Here is a 20,090-nt window from a genome sequence, read left to right on the forward strand (position 1 = left end):
CAACATGCAGCATGTCGGCAGAAAACATACACAACCATGCAGCATGTCTGCAGAAAAAATACACAACATGCAGCATGTCGGCAGAAAACATACACAACCATGCAGTATGTCTGCAGGCAAAATACACAACCATGCAGTATGTCGGCAGACAAAATACACAACCATGCAGTATGTCTGCAGAAAACACACACAACCGTGCAACATGTCAGCAGGCAAAATACACATAATGCAGTATGTCTGCAGGCAAAATACACAACCATGCAGTATGTGGACAGGCAAAATACACAACCATGCAGTATGTCGGCTGGCAAAAGACACAACATGCAGCTTGTCTTCAGGCCAAATACACAACCATGCAGTATGTCTGCAGGCAAAATACACAACCATGCAGCATGTCTGCAGGCAAAATACACAACCATGCAGTATGTCGGCAAGCAAAATACACAACCATGCAGCATGTCGGCAGGCAAAATACACAACATGCAGCATGTCTGCAGACAAAATACACAACCGTGCAACATGTCGGCAGACAAAATACACAACATGCAGCATGTCGGCAGGCAAAATACACAACATACAGCATGTCAGCAGACAAAATACACAACATGCAGCATGTCTGCAGGCAAAATACACAACCATGCAGCATGTCTGCAGGCAAAATACACCACCATGCAGCATGTCGGCAGGCAAAATACACAACATGCAGTATGTCGGCTGGCAAAATACACAACATGCAGCATGTCGGCAGGCAAAATACACCACCATGCAGCATGTCTGCAGACAAAATACACAACATGCAGCATGTCGGCAGGCAAAATACACAACATACAGCATGTCAGCAGACAAAATACACAACATGCAGCATGTCTGCAGATAAAATACACAACATGCAGCATGTCTGCAGACAAAATACACAACATGCAGCATGTCGGCAGGCAAAATACACAACCATGCAGCATGTCTGCAGGCAAAATACACAACATGCAGTATGTCGGCAGGCAAAATACACAACATGCAGCATGTCGGCAGACAAAATAAACAACATGCAGCATGTCTGCAGACAAAATACACAACATGCAGCATGTCTGCAGACAAAATACACAACATGCAGAATGTCGGCAGGCAAAATACACCACCATGCAGCATGTCTGCAGGCAAAATACACAACATGCAGTATGTCGGCTGGCAAAATACACAACATGCAGCATGTAGGCAGGCAAAATACACAACCATGCAGCATGTCGGCAGGCAAAATACACAACATGCAGCATGTCAGCAGACAAAATACACAACATGCAGCATGTCGGCAGGCAAAATACACAACATGCAGCATGTCGGCAGACAAAATACACTACCATGCAACATGTCTGCAGAAAACATACACAACCATGCAACATGTCTGCAGGTAAAGTACACAACATGCAGTATGTCGGCAAGCAAAATACACAACCATGCAGCATGTCTGCAGACAAAATACACCACCATGCAGCATGTCGGCAGGCAAAATACACAACCATACAGCATGCCGGCAGACAAAATACACAACATGCAGTATGTCGGCAAGCAAAATACACAACCATGCAGCATGTCTGCAGACAAAATACACAACATGCAGTATGTCGGCAGGCAAAATACACAACCATACAGCATGCCGGCAGGCAAAATACACAACATGCAGCGTGTCTGCAGGCAAAATACACAACATGCAGCGTGTCTGCAGGCAAAATACACAACATGCAGCATGTCGGCAGGCAAAATACACAACCATGCAGCATGTCGGCAGGCAAAATACACAACATGCAGCATGTCTGCAAGCAAAATACACAATCATGCAGCATGTCTGCAGACAAAATACACCACCATGCAGCATGTCGGCAGGCAAAATACACAACCATGCAGCATGCCGGCAGGCAAAATACACAACATGCTTCGTGTCTGCAGGCAAAATACACAACATGCAGCATGTCGGCAGGCAAAATACACAACATGCAGCATGTCTGCAGGCAAAATAGATCTGTTCTCCAGCGTTAGCGCTCATCTGATACTGAACTACCTGAGGGAAGTTGATCTATATCATAAATTGTAACTGTGTAATGTCACTAACGAATTTACCTGCTTTTCAATTTGGTGCTATGACATTCTCTGTTCTAAAATGATAATGTAATGAATGTATGTCTTTGAAACGAAACCACTTTGTACTTACAATGTATATTAATGCAGACTTGTTCTCGTCACTATATGGCTGGAATAATGCCGATGTGACGTAAAGCCCAACTCAACTCAACTCAACTGCAGGCAAAATACACAACATGCAGCGTGTCTGCAGGCAAAATACACAACATGCTGCAGTATGTCGCATGTCTGCGGCAAAATACACAACATGCAGAATGTCGGCAGGCAAAATACACCAACATGCAGCATGTCGGCACAACCATGGCAAAATACACAACATGCAGCATGTCTGCAGGCAAAATACACAACCATGCAGCATGTCGGCAGGCAAAATACACAACATGCAGCAGCATGTCGGCAGGCAAAATACACAACATGTATGCAGTATGTCGGCATGGCACCATGCAGCATGTCGGCGGGCAAATACACAACATGCAGCATGTCTGCAAGCAAAATACACAACCATGCAGCATGTCGGCAGGCAAAATACACAACCATGCAGCATGTCTGCAGACAAAATACACAACATGCAGTATGTCGGCAGGCAAAATACACAACATACAGCATGTCAGCAGACAAAATACACAACATGCAGCATGTCTGCAGATAAAATACACAACATGCAGCATGTCTGCAGACAAAATACACAACATGCAGCATGTCGGCAGGCAAAATACACAACATGCAGCATGTCTGCAGCATGACGGCAGGCAAAATACACAACCAGACGGGCAAAATAACACAACATGCAGCATGTCTGCAGACAAAATACACAACATGCAGCATGTCGGCAGACAAAATACACAACATGCAGCATGTCGGCAGGCAAAATACACAACATGCAGCATGTCGGCAGACAAAATACACAACCATGCAGCATGTCTGCAGACATCATACACTACCATGCAACATGTCTGCAGAAAACATACACAACCATGCAACATGTCTGCAGGTAAAGTACACAACATGCAGTATGTCGGCAAGCAAAATACACAACCATGCAGCATGTCTGCAGACAAAATACACCACCATGCAGCATGTCGGCAGGCAAAATACACAACCATACAGCATGCCGGCAGGCAAAATACACAACATGCAGCGTGTCTGCAGGCAAAATACACAACATGCAGCGTGTCTGCAGGCAAAATACACAACCATGCAGCATGTCGGCAGGCAAAATACACAACCATGCAGCATGTCGGCAGGCAAAATACACAACATGCAGCATGTCTGCAAGCAAAATACACAATCATGCAGCATGTCTGCAGACAAAATACACCACCATGCAGCATGTCGGCAGGCAAAATACACAACCATGCAGCATGCCGGCAGGCAAAATACACAACATGCTTCGTGTCTGCAGGCAAAATACACAACATGCAGCATGTCGGCAGGCAAAATACACAACATGCAGCATGTCTGCAGGCAAAATAGATCTGTTCTCCAGCGTTAGCGCTCATCTGATACTGAACTACCTGAGGGAAGTTGATCTATATCATAAATTGTAACTGTGTAATGTCACTAACGAATTTACCTGCTTTTCAATTTGGTGCTATGACATTCTCTGTTCTAAAATGATAATGTAATGAATGTATGTCTTTGAAACGAAACCACTTTGTACTTACAATGTATATTAATGCAGACTTGTTCTCGTCACTATATGGCTGGAATAATGCCGATGTGACGTAAAGCCCAACTCAACTCAACTCAACTGCAGGCAAAATACACAACATGCAGCGTGTCTGCAGGCAAAATACACAACATGCAGTATGTCGGCAGGCAAAATACACAACATGCAGCATGTCTGCAGGCAAAATACACAACATGCAGCGTGTCTGCAGGCAAAATACACAACATGCAGCGTGTCAGCAGGCAAAATACACAACATGCAGCATGTCTACAGGCAAAATACACAACATGCAACGTGTCTGCAGGCAAAATACACAACATGCAGCGTGCCTGCAGGCAAAATACACAACATGCAGTATGTCTGCAGGCAACATACACAACATGCAGCGTGTCTGCAGGCAAAATACACAACATGCAGCGTGTCTGCAGAAAGTAATAATTGGCGATTGAGTCGAACGAAAGATAATTCTAACTATTTACGTAGGTCAACGGTGTTTGGTTGTACTTCGTTTCAATTTCATTTTCTCTTGCGGAAGGCCCATGGTATAAACATACTTTCGGTCAGTGTAGGTTATTCTAACTGCAGGCATTATGAACAGGAAAGCTTTATTGAGCACATGTACTTCATAGGTTAGAGCGCAGATATGCGATCTTTGATTACTGCATTGATTGCTTTAATGGTCTAATCAGCAAAACTCCAAACCAAGCATGAAACACTAATTTCGTGATTATTGCATTTTATGGGATTCTGTGTGGAGTCACAGTTTAGTAAACGGTTCACTTTGAAATACGCACACACGGGAACGTTTGTTGTGGTAACTGCTAGATACTTATGGAGGAAACAGCCTAACAGAAAGGAAACACACAGTTTCACACGGAAGCGGGGATTCGTTATGTCAGTCACGGACACCTATCTCAGATATACATGTGTCATTCATAGTTATGGCGAGTGTCAACCCATTATGTGTCCTTCTCGGAGTCCTGACAACAGTAGCTTCTAGCAAAGGTAAGTCTTACATCTGATCCATATCGTATCCATGAATACATACTACACAGTCCGCAAGTGATTACTATAAAGGTGAGGTGAGGTGAAATTGGGTTTAACGTCGTGATTGAGAATATTTCGCTCATATGACGACGTGCATGCGTGTGTATGTGCGGCTGCTTGTACTAGCCCAGACTTAAGCTGGTTTTATAGTGCTAGCTCACTGAGATACCATGCCGCAGTGAAGCATGAATACCCCACTCAGACACATTATACTGACTCCGAGCCGACCAGTCCTTGTTGTACCCATTAATGCCAAGCGCCAGGCAGGGACCAAATACCACATTTTAACGTCTTTTGGTATGACGCGGTCGGGGAACTTAAGAAGGAGCACACGGCAACAAAGCTTTTCAAGTTCGACACAATGGTGTTTGATTGTATACTGCATGCAACATGTCTCTTAATCGAGCGTTGTAGGGTGGTTTTATGTTCGTTTATATTTGTATTTGGCATGCTCTGAAAGGTTGCATGTTGAGAGAGTACGTATATTCAAAGTATTTGCCATCCTCTGTATTTATGTCGTAGAATATGTGTTCTTTTAATGTATGGCTAATTTCCCCAATAATGGCCAACTCCTGAAGGAATGATGTAAATCTAGCTAAGGTCCATGCAGGTAGCAAAAGTACTGTAAGTAAACCTGCTCCCTGGTATGGTGATCTACCTTCGGATGCTGGAGATCTACAGCTTGTTTTCATATTGTATTGTCCTGATTGTGATCTGCTCCAAATGTTTTAAATCTATGTCTGTCATATTCTAATTGCTTTAATGGCGTTTTTCGACATATTTTACAATGTAGTGTTAACTATTATCAAAGTATGAATTGTTTTAGTCACGGTAAATCTTCTTTCACTCATTGATAAATTGCATATGAGACCATGGACGAAAGAGCCTTATTCGCAGATATTGAAACGCAAGAATAAATACACTTTCAAGAAAATATGTATATTGGAACTTTGGAAATGTGTAAAAATCCTCCAAGAGACAACACAAGCTGAAATGTTCTAAGGATGTATGGGGTTATACTGGGACCTCCTGTTGCAGCAGCTAGACCCCTGTCGATTTTTAAGCACATGCCTGTATCAGAAACCGCGCACAGATCAGCTAGGCATCCGGATACCACGGATACCGATACTTGAATCATTGCTTGTCTACTTCTACTGGAAGCTGATAATAATAGGCCGTGACATGTGGAGAATACCGAGTTTAACACTTAGTGGGCTGCAAGTGGACATAATGTATTATCTTTAACCGATTCAATCTTACACTCTTGTTGTGACTACTATTCGATTGTCCCTCCCCACCCCCACGCTCCCACCCACCCTCAATGAATTTGAGTTTCGAAAATGACTTCACGCTCATTAGCACTGCATCTTTGACACGTGTTAATTTGCGTATCACGTGACCGACCGTACGTCAACAAACATGTTTTGCACAATGTTTGTGTAGGTACGACAGTGAAGTGCATAACAATACTTATATTGTCAGGTGAGATTGAAACTAACGCAGTAGTTAACTAGACATCAGTCCGTAAAAACACTTGGTTTTAACCCAACAAGCATCACAGCAATGTGATAGCATTACCACTAATTTTGTATTCTAAAATTAAAACAAAATACACTCAACTGACTACGCACTTTTTACAGTGGCAGTACAAATTCAAAATCAGTATAGAACAGTGATCAAAGCAATTAGCAGAGATTCTAATATCCACTGCAACAATGGTCAAGTTTCCATAATAGGCTTAGGTTGAGTACATGGTAACAAAGAATGATCTCCACACAAATGCAGGTCATCTTATTACTCGTGATGTAATGTAAAATGAGAGGCAAATGAGTGAGTGAGTATGGTTTTACGCCGCCTTTAGCAATATTCCAGCAATATTACGGCAGGGGACACCAGAAATGGGCTTTACACATTGTACCCGGGAATCGAACCCGAGTCTTCCGCGTGACGAGCGAACGATTTAAACACTAGGCTGCCCCATCCCAGGTGAGAGGCAATAGCTAGTCCTCCTTATATGCCTTATGTATCCAATTTTCCAACTCCGTGGTTCAAAATATAGTGGAAAGGCCCATATGGTTATAGTCCTCTGTAGTACCTTCCAGAATTTTGTCATGTGATAACCAGGGGAATAAAAACAGTCCAGTGTCAAGTACTGATCGACATATCGTGCGTGGGAATACATAAACCCATAGCTCTCAGTAAGCTTTTAATGTAATGGCTGAATTGATCCCTTTTGTGTTACACAATCTGGGCAAGAACTATGCGTTTAGTACAAACATAGGAGTACTTTCTCATTAGAACGTAAACACTGTTTACGACACGGGGTTGGCTTGTTTAGTTCCAACGGTAACACCTAAGGGTTAACACATTGTGCCCATGTGGGAATCGTTGATGCCTCAAAAATAGACTACTGGTGTCCACCAATACAAGAGTTGTTAACGACGGCCAGATCATCCATAATATGATATGTAAATAAATTTACAAAAAACCCAGTTCAATGACATCTAAGACTTCAACAACACCCCGTTACTGACAGTGCACGGTTCACTTAAATATGTGGTAGGTGCTATATTCTGTTGTTGTTTTTAAAACACGCCCGCCCACATCTTAAGGTGTTGAGTTTATACACACACTTTCTATCCGCCACAGACATAATTATAAGAAGAGTGAAGGATTTACATTGAGTCGTGTATGATTGAGTGAGTGAGTTCAGTTTTACGCCGCTTTTAGCAATATTCCAGCAATATCACGCCGGGGGGCACCAGAAAATGGGCTTCACACATTGTACCCATGTGGGAAGAATCGGACCCGGGTCTTCGGCGTAACGAGCGAACGCTTTAACCACTAGACTACCCCACCGCCCCTGAGTCGTGTATGAAGTGTTATGTTATCAAAGGTTGGGCCATGACCTTTACTCGACGTACGCGTGACCGAATTTCAAGGACAATTGTAAGTGTAAAATAAGTAGTGACGTGAATGTATCATGGGATCTACACCTTTGTGTGTCAGGTAATATCAGCGAATTCCCCTGTCTCCGGAAGTCATCTTACATTGACACATACAGCGTATTCATTAGGAGCCCAGTCCCTATGCCCAGTAAACGGTGGAAATATCGCTGTTAACTATCCCCCTGAGTCCATGGTGTTGATTGCTAATACTGAAGGGCCATTTGCCCGGAGCACATTTCATCCAGTAATGGATTGTATATGATGTTACAAAGGAGCATGCTTGTAACTTCTGAGGTTCATAGCATGAGATATGTACATATGTTTTGTTATTATATCATTATCACTTGACATCACACCAGAAACAGATTCTGGATATTTGGATAATGAATATACGATTTCTATCCATGAATATAACAGTTATCGAGGACTCTAATGTAGCCAAATGCCTTGTTACTATTTTTGTATTATTTGACATTAACACTCAAAACAGAATAAAACTATTTGGATAATGAATACACTATTTATCTATGAATATAACAGGTATCGAAGACTCTAAGGTAGCCAAATGCCGCGTCTTTTATTCGTTTAGCTAACGAGATATCCATGGTGCCTATTACACAATCAACGTGACATTGTTTAGTATTGTAGTCTCTGCAGTCAGGATGATAGTTGGATAAGTTCATTGACATTGCTGAAGGGATGAGGAAGCTCAGCATAAGGGATAGACGAAAGCGTGGAGTGGGACCTCTTTCAATGGTATCATGTCTTCGTGTATGTTGCCATCTACTAACAAGTAATTACAGGCCACCTATGTTCTTTCGAATTCCTCTGAAATTCATTCCAGATGTTTACATAGCAAATATAACATATAAATGTGCAAGAATATATGAATCTCATAAGCATATGGAAAATGTAACCAAGAATATATATTATCAGAACCGCCCGCCACCCACCACCATCTTTACTACGTTTCAAATCCGTGGTACAGGGGGTTATGTTTCGAGGTGTTTTTCAGCCTATATCCATAGGATGGATGGAATAAACTGCTTGCAGCAGGTTTAGGTTGGACGACGCACATCTAACAGCATATTTTCATAGCCACGTTATCATAACTCCAAACCAAATTCTGAAACAGTGAGTGAGTGGGTTGGGGGGTTACTCCGCTTTTGGCAATATTTCAACACCTGAAATGAGCTTCACACATTATTCCCGAACCCGGGCCTTCCCGGCTTGACGAACGAACGTTTTAACCCAATTCCCGAAACAAACAAATGATCTGGGATGATGTTTTTCACGTTCAGTCGGCTAAGTGTTGTGCTTATTGATTCCTCGTCACGATATGGCTGCGATATAACCGATGTGACGTTAAATATTACCTCACTCACTCACGCTTTTTGATTCCACAGCTCAGTTTTGAAATAGTTAGCCATAAGCATTAGATTCATTGCAAAATATCATACGTTGCAACGTCACTGTATGCTTGTCTCTGAGTCGATGTATCATCACACAAGTACTTGCGATATAGATCTATTACGATATATGTCTATTATCCACCAAGACATGTTCCATAGAAACGTGAAAAAGCCCAGTGATGGCACCAGATGATAGCAGAGAGGGTAATTATGTCCGACTCAGTTGGTAACACACACTACTCATACAGTTTGAATAAAGGCAAATGTTTGTTTGTCTCTCATACCACAGTACTCCCGCCAACAATGAGATTAGTTTAATTCTTAGTTTTACGCCACACTCAGCAATATTCCAGCTATATGGTGGCGTCTGTAAATAATGGAGTCTGGACCAGATAATCCTGTAATCAACAGCATAAGCATCGGTCTACGCAAATGGGATACGATGACATGGGTCAACCAAGTCAGAGAGCTTGATCACCCGATCCCGTTAGTCGGCTCTTACGACAAGCATGGGTTACTAGAGGTCAATTCTAACCCGGATCTTCACGGGCCCCCAAGAATGAACGTTCAGGACGGATTACATTAACATTAGTGGTAACTAAAATGAAAATGGTCCTATATAGCTATTATAGATAACAATTACACATTTATAAAAAGACCCGGGAAATTATGAACTTGATGCTTTCTACTGAAAGTTACCAATTCAACTATTTTCAGAGTCTCCAAAGTTAGTGATTCTGTTGTCTGATTTGGGGCGAGATCTTCAACCGGCGTCCATACATACGATACATTTACACCACTTGAACTTGTCGACAATAACAAGTCCACATCTCATCAGTCCCATGGCCATTGATTTCGATAAAGTTGGTGAACACATCTATTGGACGGATATTACCATGAAACAAGTGAGGCGCGCTGATACAGATGGCGGACAAACTCAGGTCATATCACAACGACATACCAGTGAGTACATCACGGCATAATGTAAAACGGGGATATACCATTTCGAAATGGTTTAATTTCTATAACTTGAATAAAAAGTAAACACTGATCATGTTTTGGTTGAATTACGTATTGGTATTCCAGGTCACAATCTTTGAATTGACAACAGCTCAATCTCTTAATTGTAGTGAAGGATAAACAAGGCCCCGTTTCACAAAGCTATCGTAGCGCTACGACTGTCGTACCTCCTACACGGTAACATAAACTTACGACAGTCGTAACGCTACGACAGCTTCGTGAAACGTGGCCCAGTTCGGTAAGATGAATTGACGGCTTATTTCTCTGAGAATACGCTGATGTACTCTCTGAGTAAAGGCTGTATACATCTCGTTTGTGGGTAAGTTGATCATGTGTGTGTGTGCGTGCGTGCGTGTGTGTGTGTGTGTGTGCGCGTGCGTAAAACCTTGCATATGACACATTGTGGACTGGCATACTGTCCACATACGATATTTATTATTGGAAACAGTGTTGCATTGTTACTACCCATGCGATTTGAGTATTGTCATTTATGATATTATAACTATGTTTGTGTATTGGCAGCATCTTCACCTGTAGGGTTAACTGTTGACAGCATTGCCAGACAGTTGTTCTACACAGATGATGGTGAAGATATCATAGTCAGTGTTCATCTGAACACGTTAGTGTCTACAACAATTATTGACAGTGGTCTAGACAAACCACGAGGCATTGCTGCTGATACCAGAGACCGGTAGGTTACTTTGTACATGTATACAGTTTTAAAGTTCATGACGCTGTGTGGTTTAAAACATGTAGCAAATTCATAATATTGAAAATAGTCTTGAAACAAAAATATGGATATTATGTTATAGGTTTTATATACATTATATGGTGTTTCAGTACACCTTTAAAAACTATTGCTTTTTAGTAGTTACAGTAAAACTAAGTTAGCAAACGCATAATTGAATTTTCTGATTTGCTAAATTGTTTTTATTTAGACCATTTTAGATTATGAAGTAAAGACGAGTACATCCTCGATAATCTATAGTGGAGAGTGATCGTAACGTATACCCTGGAGATTATCGAGGATGAGACGAGTAAAGTTCTTGTTGAAACTGTATAGGAGATTGTACTGGGTGGACAGAGGCAGTACTTCCAAGATAGAGACCTCCGACTATATGGGAGATCAGAGGAAAACTCTCGTCTCGTCAGACCTTCACTTTCCTTATGATATTACGTTGGATGAAAACAGTGAGTACAATTTACTAAAACAATGCTGCCGTTCTATGTTTTGAGACATAAGAACATATGGTGAAACAGAGATGATAATTATAGAATGATAATTGAGCACCCTTTGACAACAGCTTATTTTTGTTATCAACTTCAGAAAAGGTATTTCGGCAGAACGCGGAGGAAAGCTGCATTGAACGATATATACAGCATGATTACAACAGGACTATGAACAGTTTACGAATTAATTCTCAAAATGGTGACGTTTTCTGTACTAAAAACAACAAGGGGATCTGTTGGTTGAAATGTGCGTTCGAATCCAAGATTCGCTCAAATGGGTTCCATCATCAGAGATCCGCCGTGCAACTTACTCAATGTTCAAATTCCTCCTACAGCTGGCCGACTGTACTGGGCTGACACTGCTGGTTACATCGGATCTGTTCTCGTGGATGGCTCGGACATGAAGAAAGTACTAACACAGAGCGGAACTAAATTCTTCTTCATATCCTACTTCAATGGGCTCCTCTACTACACAGTGTTTCAAAATGAGTGCGATTTTATTCATTCTTATGAACTTCAACAAACACTACACAGTGTTTCAAAATGAGTGCGATTTTATTCATTCCTATGAACTTCAACATACCGAAAACTATGTCAGAACAAATTACTCTAATTGTGTGGTTATTGAAAATTTACGTACAACGATTTCTGAGATTTGTGTAACTTTGCTAAATGTAATGCAAATGACAGCAACCGATATAATCATAATATTTCTGGTATACAGCACAATTAACATCATAAGCACAGATGGAATTTACTGGGCGCCGTTGAAAGCAAGTACTATTCAGTCATGTGCTGGGATTCACGTATATTCACCGAACTACAATAATTCAGGTACTTAAAGAGTGTTTTGTAATTTAAAAGACATGTAATTTAAAACGTGTACACAAATTGTTCGTGCGTAAACAGAAATTTGACAGATAATCTTCATGCGCATAGTCACATCAAACTCAATATGAATCAGTCGTCTGAGGCACCTGAATTAGCTATTCAACGTTATTTTCGAATCCCATGTAGCAATGTACGAAATCAGTTGGATTTTACTAGTGACAAGCATTTAAGACCTGCATCAGTTTTCTTTCCTTTAGAAAAAGGGATGCTGTGATTTCACTGGAAAGCTTAACAAATAATTCATTTGTAATTGATAATACTGACACTTAATAAATAACGCAACATCAAGCTAATTACGGATATTTTTCCTTCAATAAAGATTTTCTATGTGACACTGTTAACGACAGCTCCTTGTACGGATGGCCATTACGGACATAAATGTGAACCCTGTGGACACTGTGCCTACATATGTGAAAAGACAACCGGCCTGTGTTATGGAGGCTGCTCGCCTGGCTACAAGGGAGACAACTGCACGCAAGGTTTGTTTTAGTCATATTTATTTGAATCATGTCAAATTGTTCCCAAAGTATTTCTGTACACTTGCATATTTTCGGTACAATCATTTTCTTCAAACTGATTTTAGTTTGTCCCCCGGGAAGCTACGGTGATGATTGTGCCGCTGCGTGCTCTAACTGCAACAACGGAAGTGTGTGTAACCCGGTGACTGGTCAATGCCCGGATGGATGTCTGCGCGGATGGAGGGGAGCTAACTGCGACATAGGTAAGTTTGTGAGATCCCTTGCTACAACATTACCAGTACAATAAAGAGGTTAGTGAAATGAGTTTACTTATATGCCTCAGCAATCGACTGCTAACATCTCAACCAACATACATTTGCCGCTATCATCAAAACGCCATATAAATTCATGTACACGTACACCGTGTGGTTTGTGTGCAATGACTGCGACTCATGTATTAGACGTATTAGAGGAAGATGTATCGGCTGAATTAACAAAAAAACAAAAAGAAACAAACAAAAACCTAACCCAAAAAACTTAAAACAAACAAACAAACCTCCCCACAAAAAGCAAAAACAGAACAAAACAAAAACACACACACACACACGCACACTGTAAGTCATGGCTTGTGTGTCCTGCAAATAGTAGGACCCGATCCAGTCCAGTGGTAAATATTAGTAAAGAAGTACGGCTGGGATGTTGCTTGATATGACCACAGATGGTGTGTAACCCAACTCATGTGTACGTATCTTTACATAGCTTGTGAGCCGGACACATACGGAGCATCGTGTGTGCCATGTGGCTACTGTGCTGGAGGTGTGTCATGTGACGAGGCGTCAGGCGTCTGTCCAGATGGATGCCAGTTAGGATGGACTGGAGACAAATGTGACACAGGTACATCAACACCGGAATGTGGTATATATAGTTTGGTTGTTGTTTAACGCCACACTCAGCAGTATTCCAGCTATATGGTGGGTATATATAACATGCCTAGACGAAGGAATATTAGGTTAAGTTTGCGAAATACTGACGACTATTGCCTAGCTAAACACCCCATTTCAGTGTGTCGTTCTTCCCCAAGAAACAACAGGTAGACACATCCAGCTATAACAAAACAATCATTATGTTCTGTGTGAATTCAGAGTGCCCGTCCAATACCTATGGAGCGGCATGTGCGGCTTGTGGTGTCTGTGCTGGAGGCGTCTCCTGCGACAACGTTTCGGGTCTTTGTGATGCTGGATGTGATACTGGCTGGACTGGAGAAAAATGTGACACAGGTGAAAAATAGCGACGAAACACGTTCAATGTCAGTGAGAAATCACTACCAAAACAGAATTATCTAATTTCGACTTTATCATGACACGTTTTTGTGAGTCATTAGTAAATAGTGATAAGGTACTTAATAGGACATAATGTTTGTCACTGGTATGTCAGTTTTGGAAATGTCATCCATGTGTCTACCGTAAAACGTTTTTAAGGCTTGTTGATCAAACGTCTTCTGAGTTAGTGTCGTAAGAGGCCATCATGTTTATGCCAACATATCTTGACATGAACTGCAGAGCAAAAGAAACTGTACACCCATCTTTGATGGTCGCTGATTATGAAACAAAAGAAATGGGTATTCGATGGTGGTGTATTAGGACCTAAGTCTGTGAGGTTTCGAAGATTTTCAAGCCCTGTCAAGTTTTGATAACCTTTGTATTCTTCGGCGTAATGTTCTTGTGGGCACTTATTTTCCTCCTGCATTTCATGCCATTAGCAATTGGTTATGAATCACAGAAAGTAAAATGACATAAAGTGTTCGCAAATATACATTGACACTGACAGATTGCTCGCAAAATCCAAACAACAAGGAATTGGGTGTGTCTCACAATAGGATCATAGAGACGTTCAGTGCACATATGATGTAACATTTAGTAGTGAACGACGTTTTTAGTCGTGATAGTAAATCTATACATTTTGGCCTTATTTTTTCTGTGCGGGATCAGTAATAGCCTAAGTATGATGCAAAACAATAGGATGTTTTACAACGTTATTGACAGATTTGTCTTTCAGAAATCGATGGAACAACTGCTGAAAACCAGACGTTCAATCACAATGCTGATGGAATTCCACGTACAGGTAATGGTGATAATACCCATACTGGCGCTGAAGAAAATCGCGAATATGTTCATGGTAACCTTAGGTGTTTGGAACAATGGAACACGATAATTCTTTGAATATGGTAAGGTTATAGAAAATGGAGCCCCGCCCTTAATATGCAAAACACCAAATAACTCTTGTTAAATTCACAGAAGGTACCTTTTCTGATTTTTTTCATATTAATTGGCAATGTATACAATATAATCCTGTGCGTAGTTGGTTCTTTAATTAAACGAGTATCGTGTACAGCTTTATACATGTATATTGGATTTTATACTTCAAGGTACGTTAATCGGGATCGCTACAGCTGGAATACTTTTCATCGTCGTTGTTGCAGCTGTTGCTCTTTGTGTTCTCACGTAAGTATGTTCACAAAAAAGTGGAATACGTGATATTCCAGATATATCACGGCGTGTCAGCTTGAGGTGGGAAGTGAACCCGAAGAAATGCAGGTATTAGGCGTTTATTACCTCGTCTGGGAAATAACGAGCATAATCAGTGCGAACGAAAGACTCGAACACTCTGTCAGGCTTTAAACAATTGCCTCTACACAAAGGACTCGACCAGAATTTTGGCGCGTTCGACGACTGACCCGGCTCCGAAACTTGGAGAGAGACAACACAGCATATATATTACTTATCAAACATTTCATGTACTGTTGATGATTTCGGGCATAAAATATATCTTCTATAATGGTGTAAATTTATCAGTTGTGACTTCGGTTTAAGTGAAGTCATGAAAATATATACATGGAAACAAATAAGGGAACAGGCTTGTTCACAAGGTATGTATTGCACTGTGGGTGAAATTCTGGGAATAAATAAAGGAACACTTGTACTTTCACGTGTTCTCTTATTTGTTTCCATGAGTATATACTTGATCCATTAACGTAATGTTACTTCTGTTTTTGTTAACAGTAAGCGGAGAAAGAGACGGGGAACGGCGAATGTCGACACTGATGCCTTGTACAGGGATCGTAAACAGCCAGTAACGATGGGAGATAATAATAGAATGTCCAACAAGGGTGTGTCCAGTGTACACATCCTGTCGCAGGACGTGATATAGCAGGGGTGTATGAAGTGTGTGAGGATGTCATAAGTCACCCCAGAACAATGTCATCCATACAGTGACAATATATGTAAATGTAAAGATATTTATTATCAAGAGTGGTCAGCTACCGTGACTGCTTCCAAATATTTACGCACATATTCAACCTATCAACTTGACATAATGCCGGAAACTTTCCTACGAGTCTTGACCTCTGCTCATTTGCGTAGAGCACTGACAAAATTTCGATGTGGTATTGCTGGTTTTAACATCGGTTATACAGAAGATCGACAAGTGCAGATATCGCAATTGCCATGTGTCCACATTGCCTTAACAAATTAGAAAATGAATATCATGTATTACTAGAATGTCCATTGTACAACGATCTGCGGAAAAAATATCTACCATGTTATTACTACACCAACCCCAACTATCACAAGTTTGTAACTCTTCTGAATTCAAAATCAGCTAATATACTAGTACGTTTAGCTGTGTATTGTACAAAAGTACCATCACATACGGTTCATATGTGAATCAATGTCCAGGCGCTCCGGACTCTTTACTGTTATGAATGTTGATGTACTGTTGGCCTCATGGCCATCCATACAAATAAAATCATCTGTCTGTCTGTCTGTCTGTCTATGTAGATGAAAGTAACTGTATGTCTAAGTGTTCACATGAAATGATCATGTCAGTCGTGTTTCTCGTTGCTCTGCTTTGTCCAGTGGTTATATGCTCTTATGTCCCGAGTTCCTCCTTTACTTGAATATAGGCCTGCTGGAAATCACAATGTGCTGTCACCAAGAAGACTCCCCTTGAAAGACATTGTAGTCATAGAGGCACGTTTAGGAAACATAGTTATATGCATATTGTATTAACATACATCATATTGTATTACAAGTGATACACTACTTGTTTGAATTGGAGTCTATTATGTTCTAACGTGACTTAGTATTACGTATAAACCAATAATTAAATTGTTATATATATATTGAAAATCAAAGACCAACTCAACAATCCTTTGGTAGAGAACCTAATTGTGAAACAAAAAAATTATCATTTAAATGTTTCAACCTGCAATGTTGGCAACCAGGGGAGTTAACTCTTAACTGAACATCCTCGATGTCGCAAACACTTACTCAACGTTATATTAGCTCTTCAATCATTTGTTGCCTCTGATAGTAGCACAAAAAATCTCACAGCAATCTCTACTGCCACAAAACAAAATACCCACGTGTAGATCTTGGTTAGATGATCTGAAGTGATAAATTCTTAACGTCAGCGCTAACGGGTTATCTGCCGAAACACATTTCAGTGGGCCTAAAAGGCAATACATTGTTGAATGGATCATTTAAAATCAGTGATGACACCTGTTGTTCCCGAAGGCACTTGACCAGTTACCGGACAACCCAGATGTATGATCCAGTCTTAAACAATTACGTTCAAATAAACATGTTAAAAGTACCATTCACATATGTAGATTCAACTACAAAACCTCATATTAAGGCGTGTTATATATTATTATACATACATACATGCGTTTTTATGAATTATATTATATGACAGAGTTCTTTGAAGATGAATCAAATGAAACTAATGCCTACCAAATGAGCATTACCATGTCCCAATGAGGAAACAATACAACCACGATAACAGTCCATGCAACATTGACTTCAAAGCTCTTATCTTAATCACCAATATACGACCACTATACATCTTCCATCAATGGGCGTATGGCAGTTCAGCTCGCTTATTGCCATTTACTGATCGCATTGATTTTCAGTTACTAGCCATCTACAAAGGCGTGGTTAATATCTTCTGGACATTTTGTTATTATATATGCAATAGAATAGCGCATGGATTTAAAAAATAACGTTCAATATGTTTTTTTAAATATTTTAATATGTAGAGAGTACAGGTGTGTATTTACATAACTGAACGTTCTTCACATTTAGGTACCATTTGGTAGAGTTGGAATTATATTGTTCCATGTATGACTCCCTTATTAACAATGAACGGTCTACAATTTTTCTAGTGTACAAAGCAAGTACTAGGGAAATATTAAATGATTTAATAGTCATTATTACATTGGGAGTGTATATACGCAGATATATCATACCGTACGACTAGGAATACGATCAATATATATTATTAATATATTTAATAATCCACACATGTGAACCACGGTAGCCAAGTTGGCTAGTAACTTCAAAGACCTAGATTAGATTCCACACAAGGTTACAGTTACCATGTCTGATGTCCCTCGTCGGGATATTATTGGAAAGTATTACACTGACATTTATTTTCATTCTACTATATGTCGGTACTAATTCACTCGGCCTCAGTGACAACGGTATGTTTGTAAAGCAATAGAAAACAATATGAAAATATACTCATGGAAACGAATAAGGAAACACATGAAAGTACAAGTGTTCCTTCATTCTTTTCCAGGTTTCTTCACAAGGTATGTATTGCACTATGAGTGAAAGTCTGGAAATAAAGGAACACTTGTACTTTCATGTGTTCCTTTATTCGTTTCTATGAGTATGTTTGATAAATAAAAAAAGTCTCTCATTACCTGACATTTCTGCTCGTGGATGGTCCCTCATGAAAATATGAATTTGCCCTGTCTCTTGAGATAAACATCTTTTATTGACAAAAACTGCAAATTTCCTGTGAACATCATTTGAAAAAATAGTTTTCTTATACGAATGCCTACTTACATTGACAAATTCCGACACAAGGTTAAATAGAACAATGCATGGTGATTTGTGATTTGTAGAAGTTGGGTTCCCCTGTCTTAGGTGGCATGGAGGCTCCTTTGTCTGAATGAAGACAAGCAAGGTTTAGTGAGTTCACGAAGTCACAACTAGACACATCTTTCACACCATGACCATCACCGGGTTTTCAATAGTGGCATGAAGACAAATAGCTGAAAGACACTAAGTGACACAACATGTCAATGGAGGGGAGGAAAGCGTTCAATTCCAGTCTCGAGATCAAAGATCTCATTCCAGAGGTTTTTGGAGCCCCTTGTGAGTATTGTCGGAGTTGACTCTTAGTGTTCGATTTACCATCCATTATTCTTGGTGTTTCAAGGACAAACTTAATTATAGTGATGATGGCATGCTTTCCTGTCTAAACAGACATCTGAATATTCCAGTGCAACAAATATGGATTTATTGGTGTTATTGGCGAACACAACTCACTAGAATCCACTAGATACAACCAGTGTAAGCAAGTGTGTCCATAGTCGCATATTATACTGTTGTTGCCACTGTTAAAGGATCGGTCATGAATTGAATTACCTCCCTTACACTGACAGCTTCTGTCGAAGACGACTATTGACTACACAACCGTATGATCAAAAGAGAAGAAAGATTTTCTTTTTATTAATGTGTCACAAGTTATATAGATCGGTAAATGTACACACAATAATACAGTTAAATAGTCCCAAATGGACGAAGAGACACAACTGAAGATGATGCTTACTATATTCGGCCGCAATGTATTGGTGACACTATCACAGAATAGTAAAATGGCACAGACTAGCTATACGTTATTACGCATTAATTATACTGAATATTTACGCCTATTACACATTTCAGTAACTATGGACTTTACAAATCTGACTAACCCAATGGATTTATCATCGAGACATCTTTCCACAATGTATGTTGGAGGTCAGAATACAAAGGACAACTAATCAGAAATGACATTTATCTTCAGTGGATTCACTGCCATGGACCTTAACCGTTCTGTTCGCTGGGTGTCTGGTGTTTTAGGACGTGTCAGACTGAAAATGTCTATTTTGAATCCAAAGCCTCTGATATGATTCCAGTAATGAACAATGCGGTCATTTATTGAAAGGATTCATGTGTAAAAAGAGCACCATGCCACAACACATATGCTACTTTTTTGTTGCCTTCACGTAATGTCCTGAACAGGCTTCCACTGCTATGTGTCAGATGTCATGTTTGTGAAATAATCCTCATTGCTTCTGACAATATAACATCTGTCGACTTGATTAAATGTCACCATGAAGCTGAAGTGTGGTTTGTGGAGTACGCGTTGTTTTTCTCTATTACTTACA

At 40.3% G+C, this 20,090-nt stretch overlaps 1 protein-coding gene across 2 annotated transcripts; it reads left to right on the top strand.

Annotated features, from left to right (window-relative positions):
- The first annotated feature begins 4,560 nt into the window (after positions 1-4,560).
- Positions 4,561-16,189, top strand: LOC124275362 (multiple epidermal growth factor-like domains protein 10). 2 transcript variants are annotated; one of them, XM_046710878.1, is made up of 13 exons: positions 4,563-4,807; positions 9,927-10,172; positions 10,752-10,920; positions 11,293-11,420; positions 11,795-11,948; positions 12,184-12,293; positions 12,698-12,829; positions 12,934-13,071; positions 13,568-13,702; positions 13,951-14,085; positions 14,864-14,929; positions 15,234-15,309; positions 15,868-16,189. In XM_046710878.1, exons 1-13 carry the CDS (start codon positions 4,744-4,746, stop codon positions 16,013-16,015), a joined length of 1,701 nt encoding a protein of 566 aa, XP_046566834.1. In that variant the 5' UTR covers positions 4,563-4,743; the 3' UTR covers positions 16,016-16,189. The 2 variants fall into 2 exon arrangements, with proteins under 2 accessions (XP_046566835.1, XP_046566834.1); XM_046710879.1 differs by lacking the exon at positions 13,568-13,702 and having other exon boundaries at positions 4,561-4,807.
- Positions 16,190-20,090: the final 3,901 nt, after the last annotated feature.

Source organism: Haliotis rubra, unplaced genomic scaffold (assembly GCF_003918875.1).
Source record: "Haliotis rubra isolate DU_JTF1 unplaced genomic scaffold, ASM391887v1 Scf2, whole genome shotgun sequence".
Taxonomy (NCBI): domain Eukaryota; kingdom Metazoa; phylum Mollusca; class Gastropoda; order Lepetellida; family Haliotidae; genus Haliotis; species Haliotis rubra.

Coding starts and splice junctions, on each gene's coding strand:
- LOC124275362 (XM_046710878.1), top strand. CDS start 4,744: ATGGCGAGTGTCAACCCATTATGTGTCCTTCTCGGAGTCCTGACAACA. Junction 13,703..13,950: donor TGGAGACAAATGTGACACAG/GTACATCAACAC, acceptor GTGTGAATTCAG/AGTGCCCGTCCAATACCTAT. Junction 15,310..15,867: donor GTTGCTCTTTGTGTTCTCAC/GTAAGTATGTTC, acceptor TTTTGTTAACAG/TAAGCGGAGAAAGAGACGGG.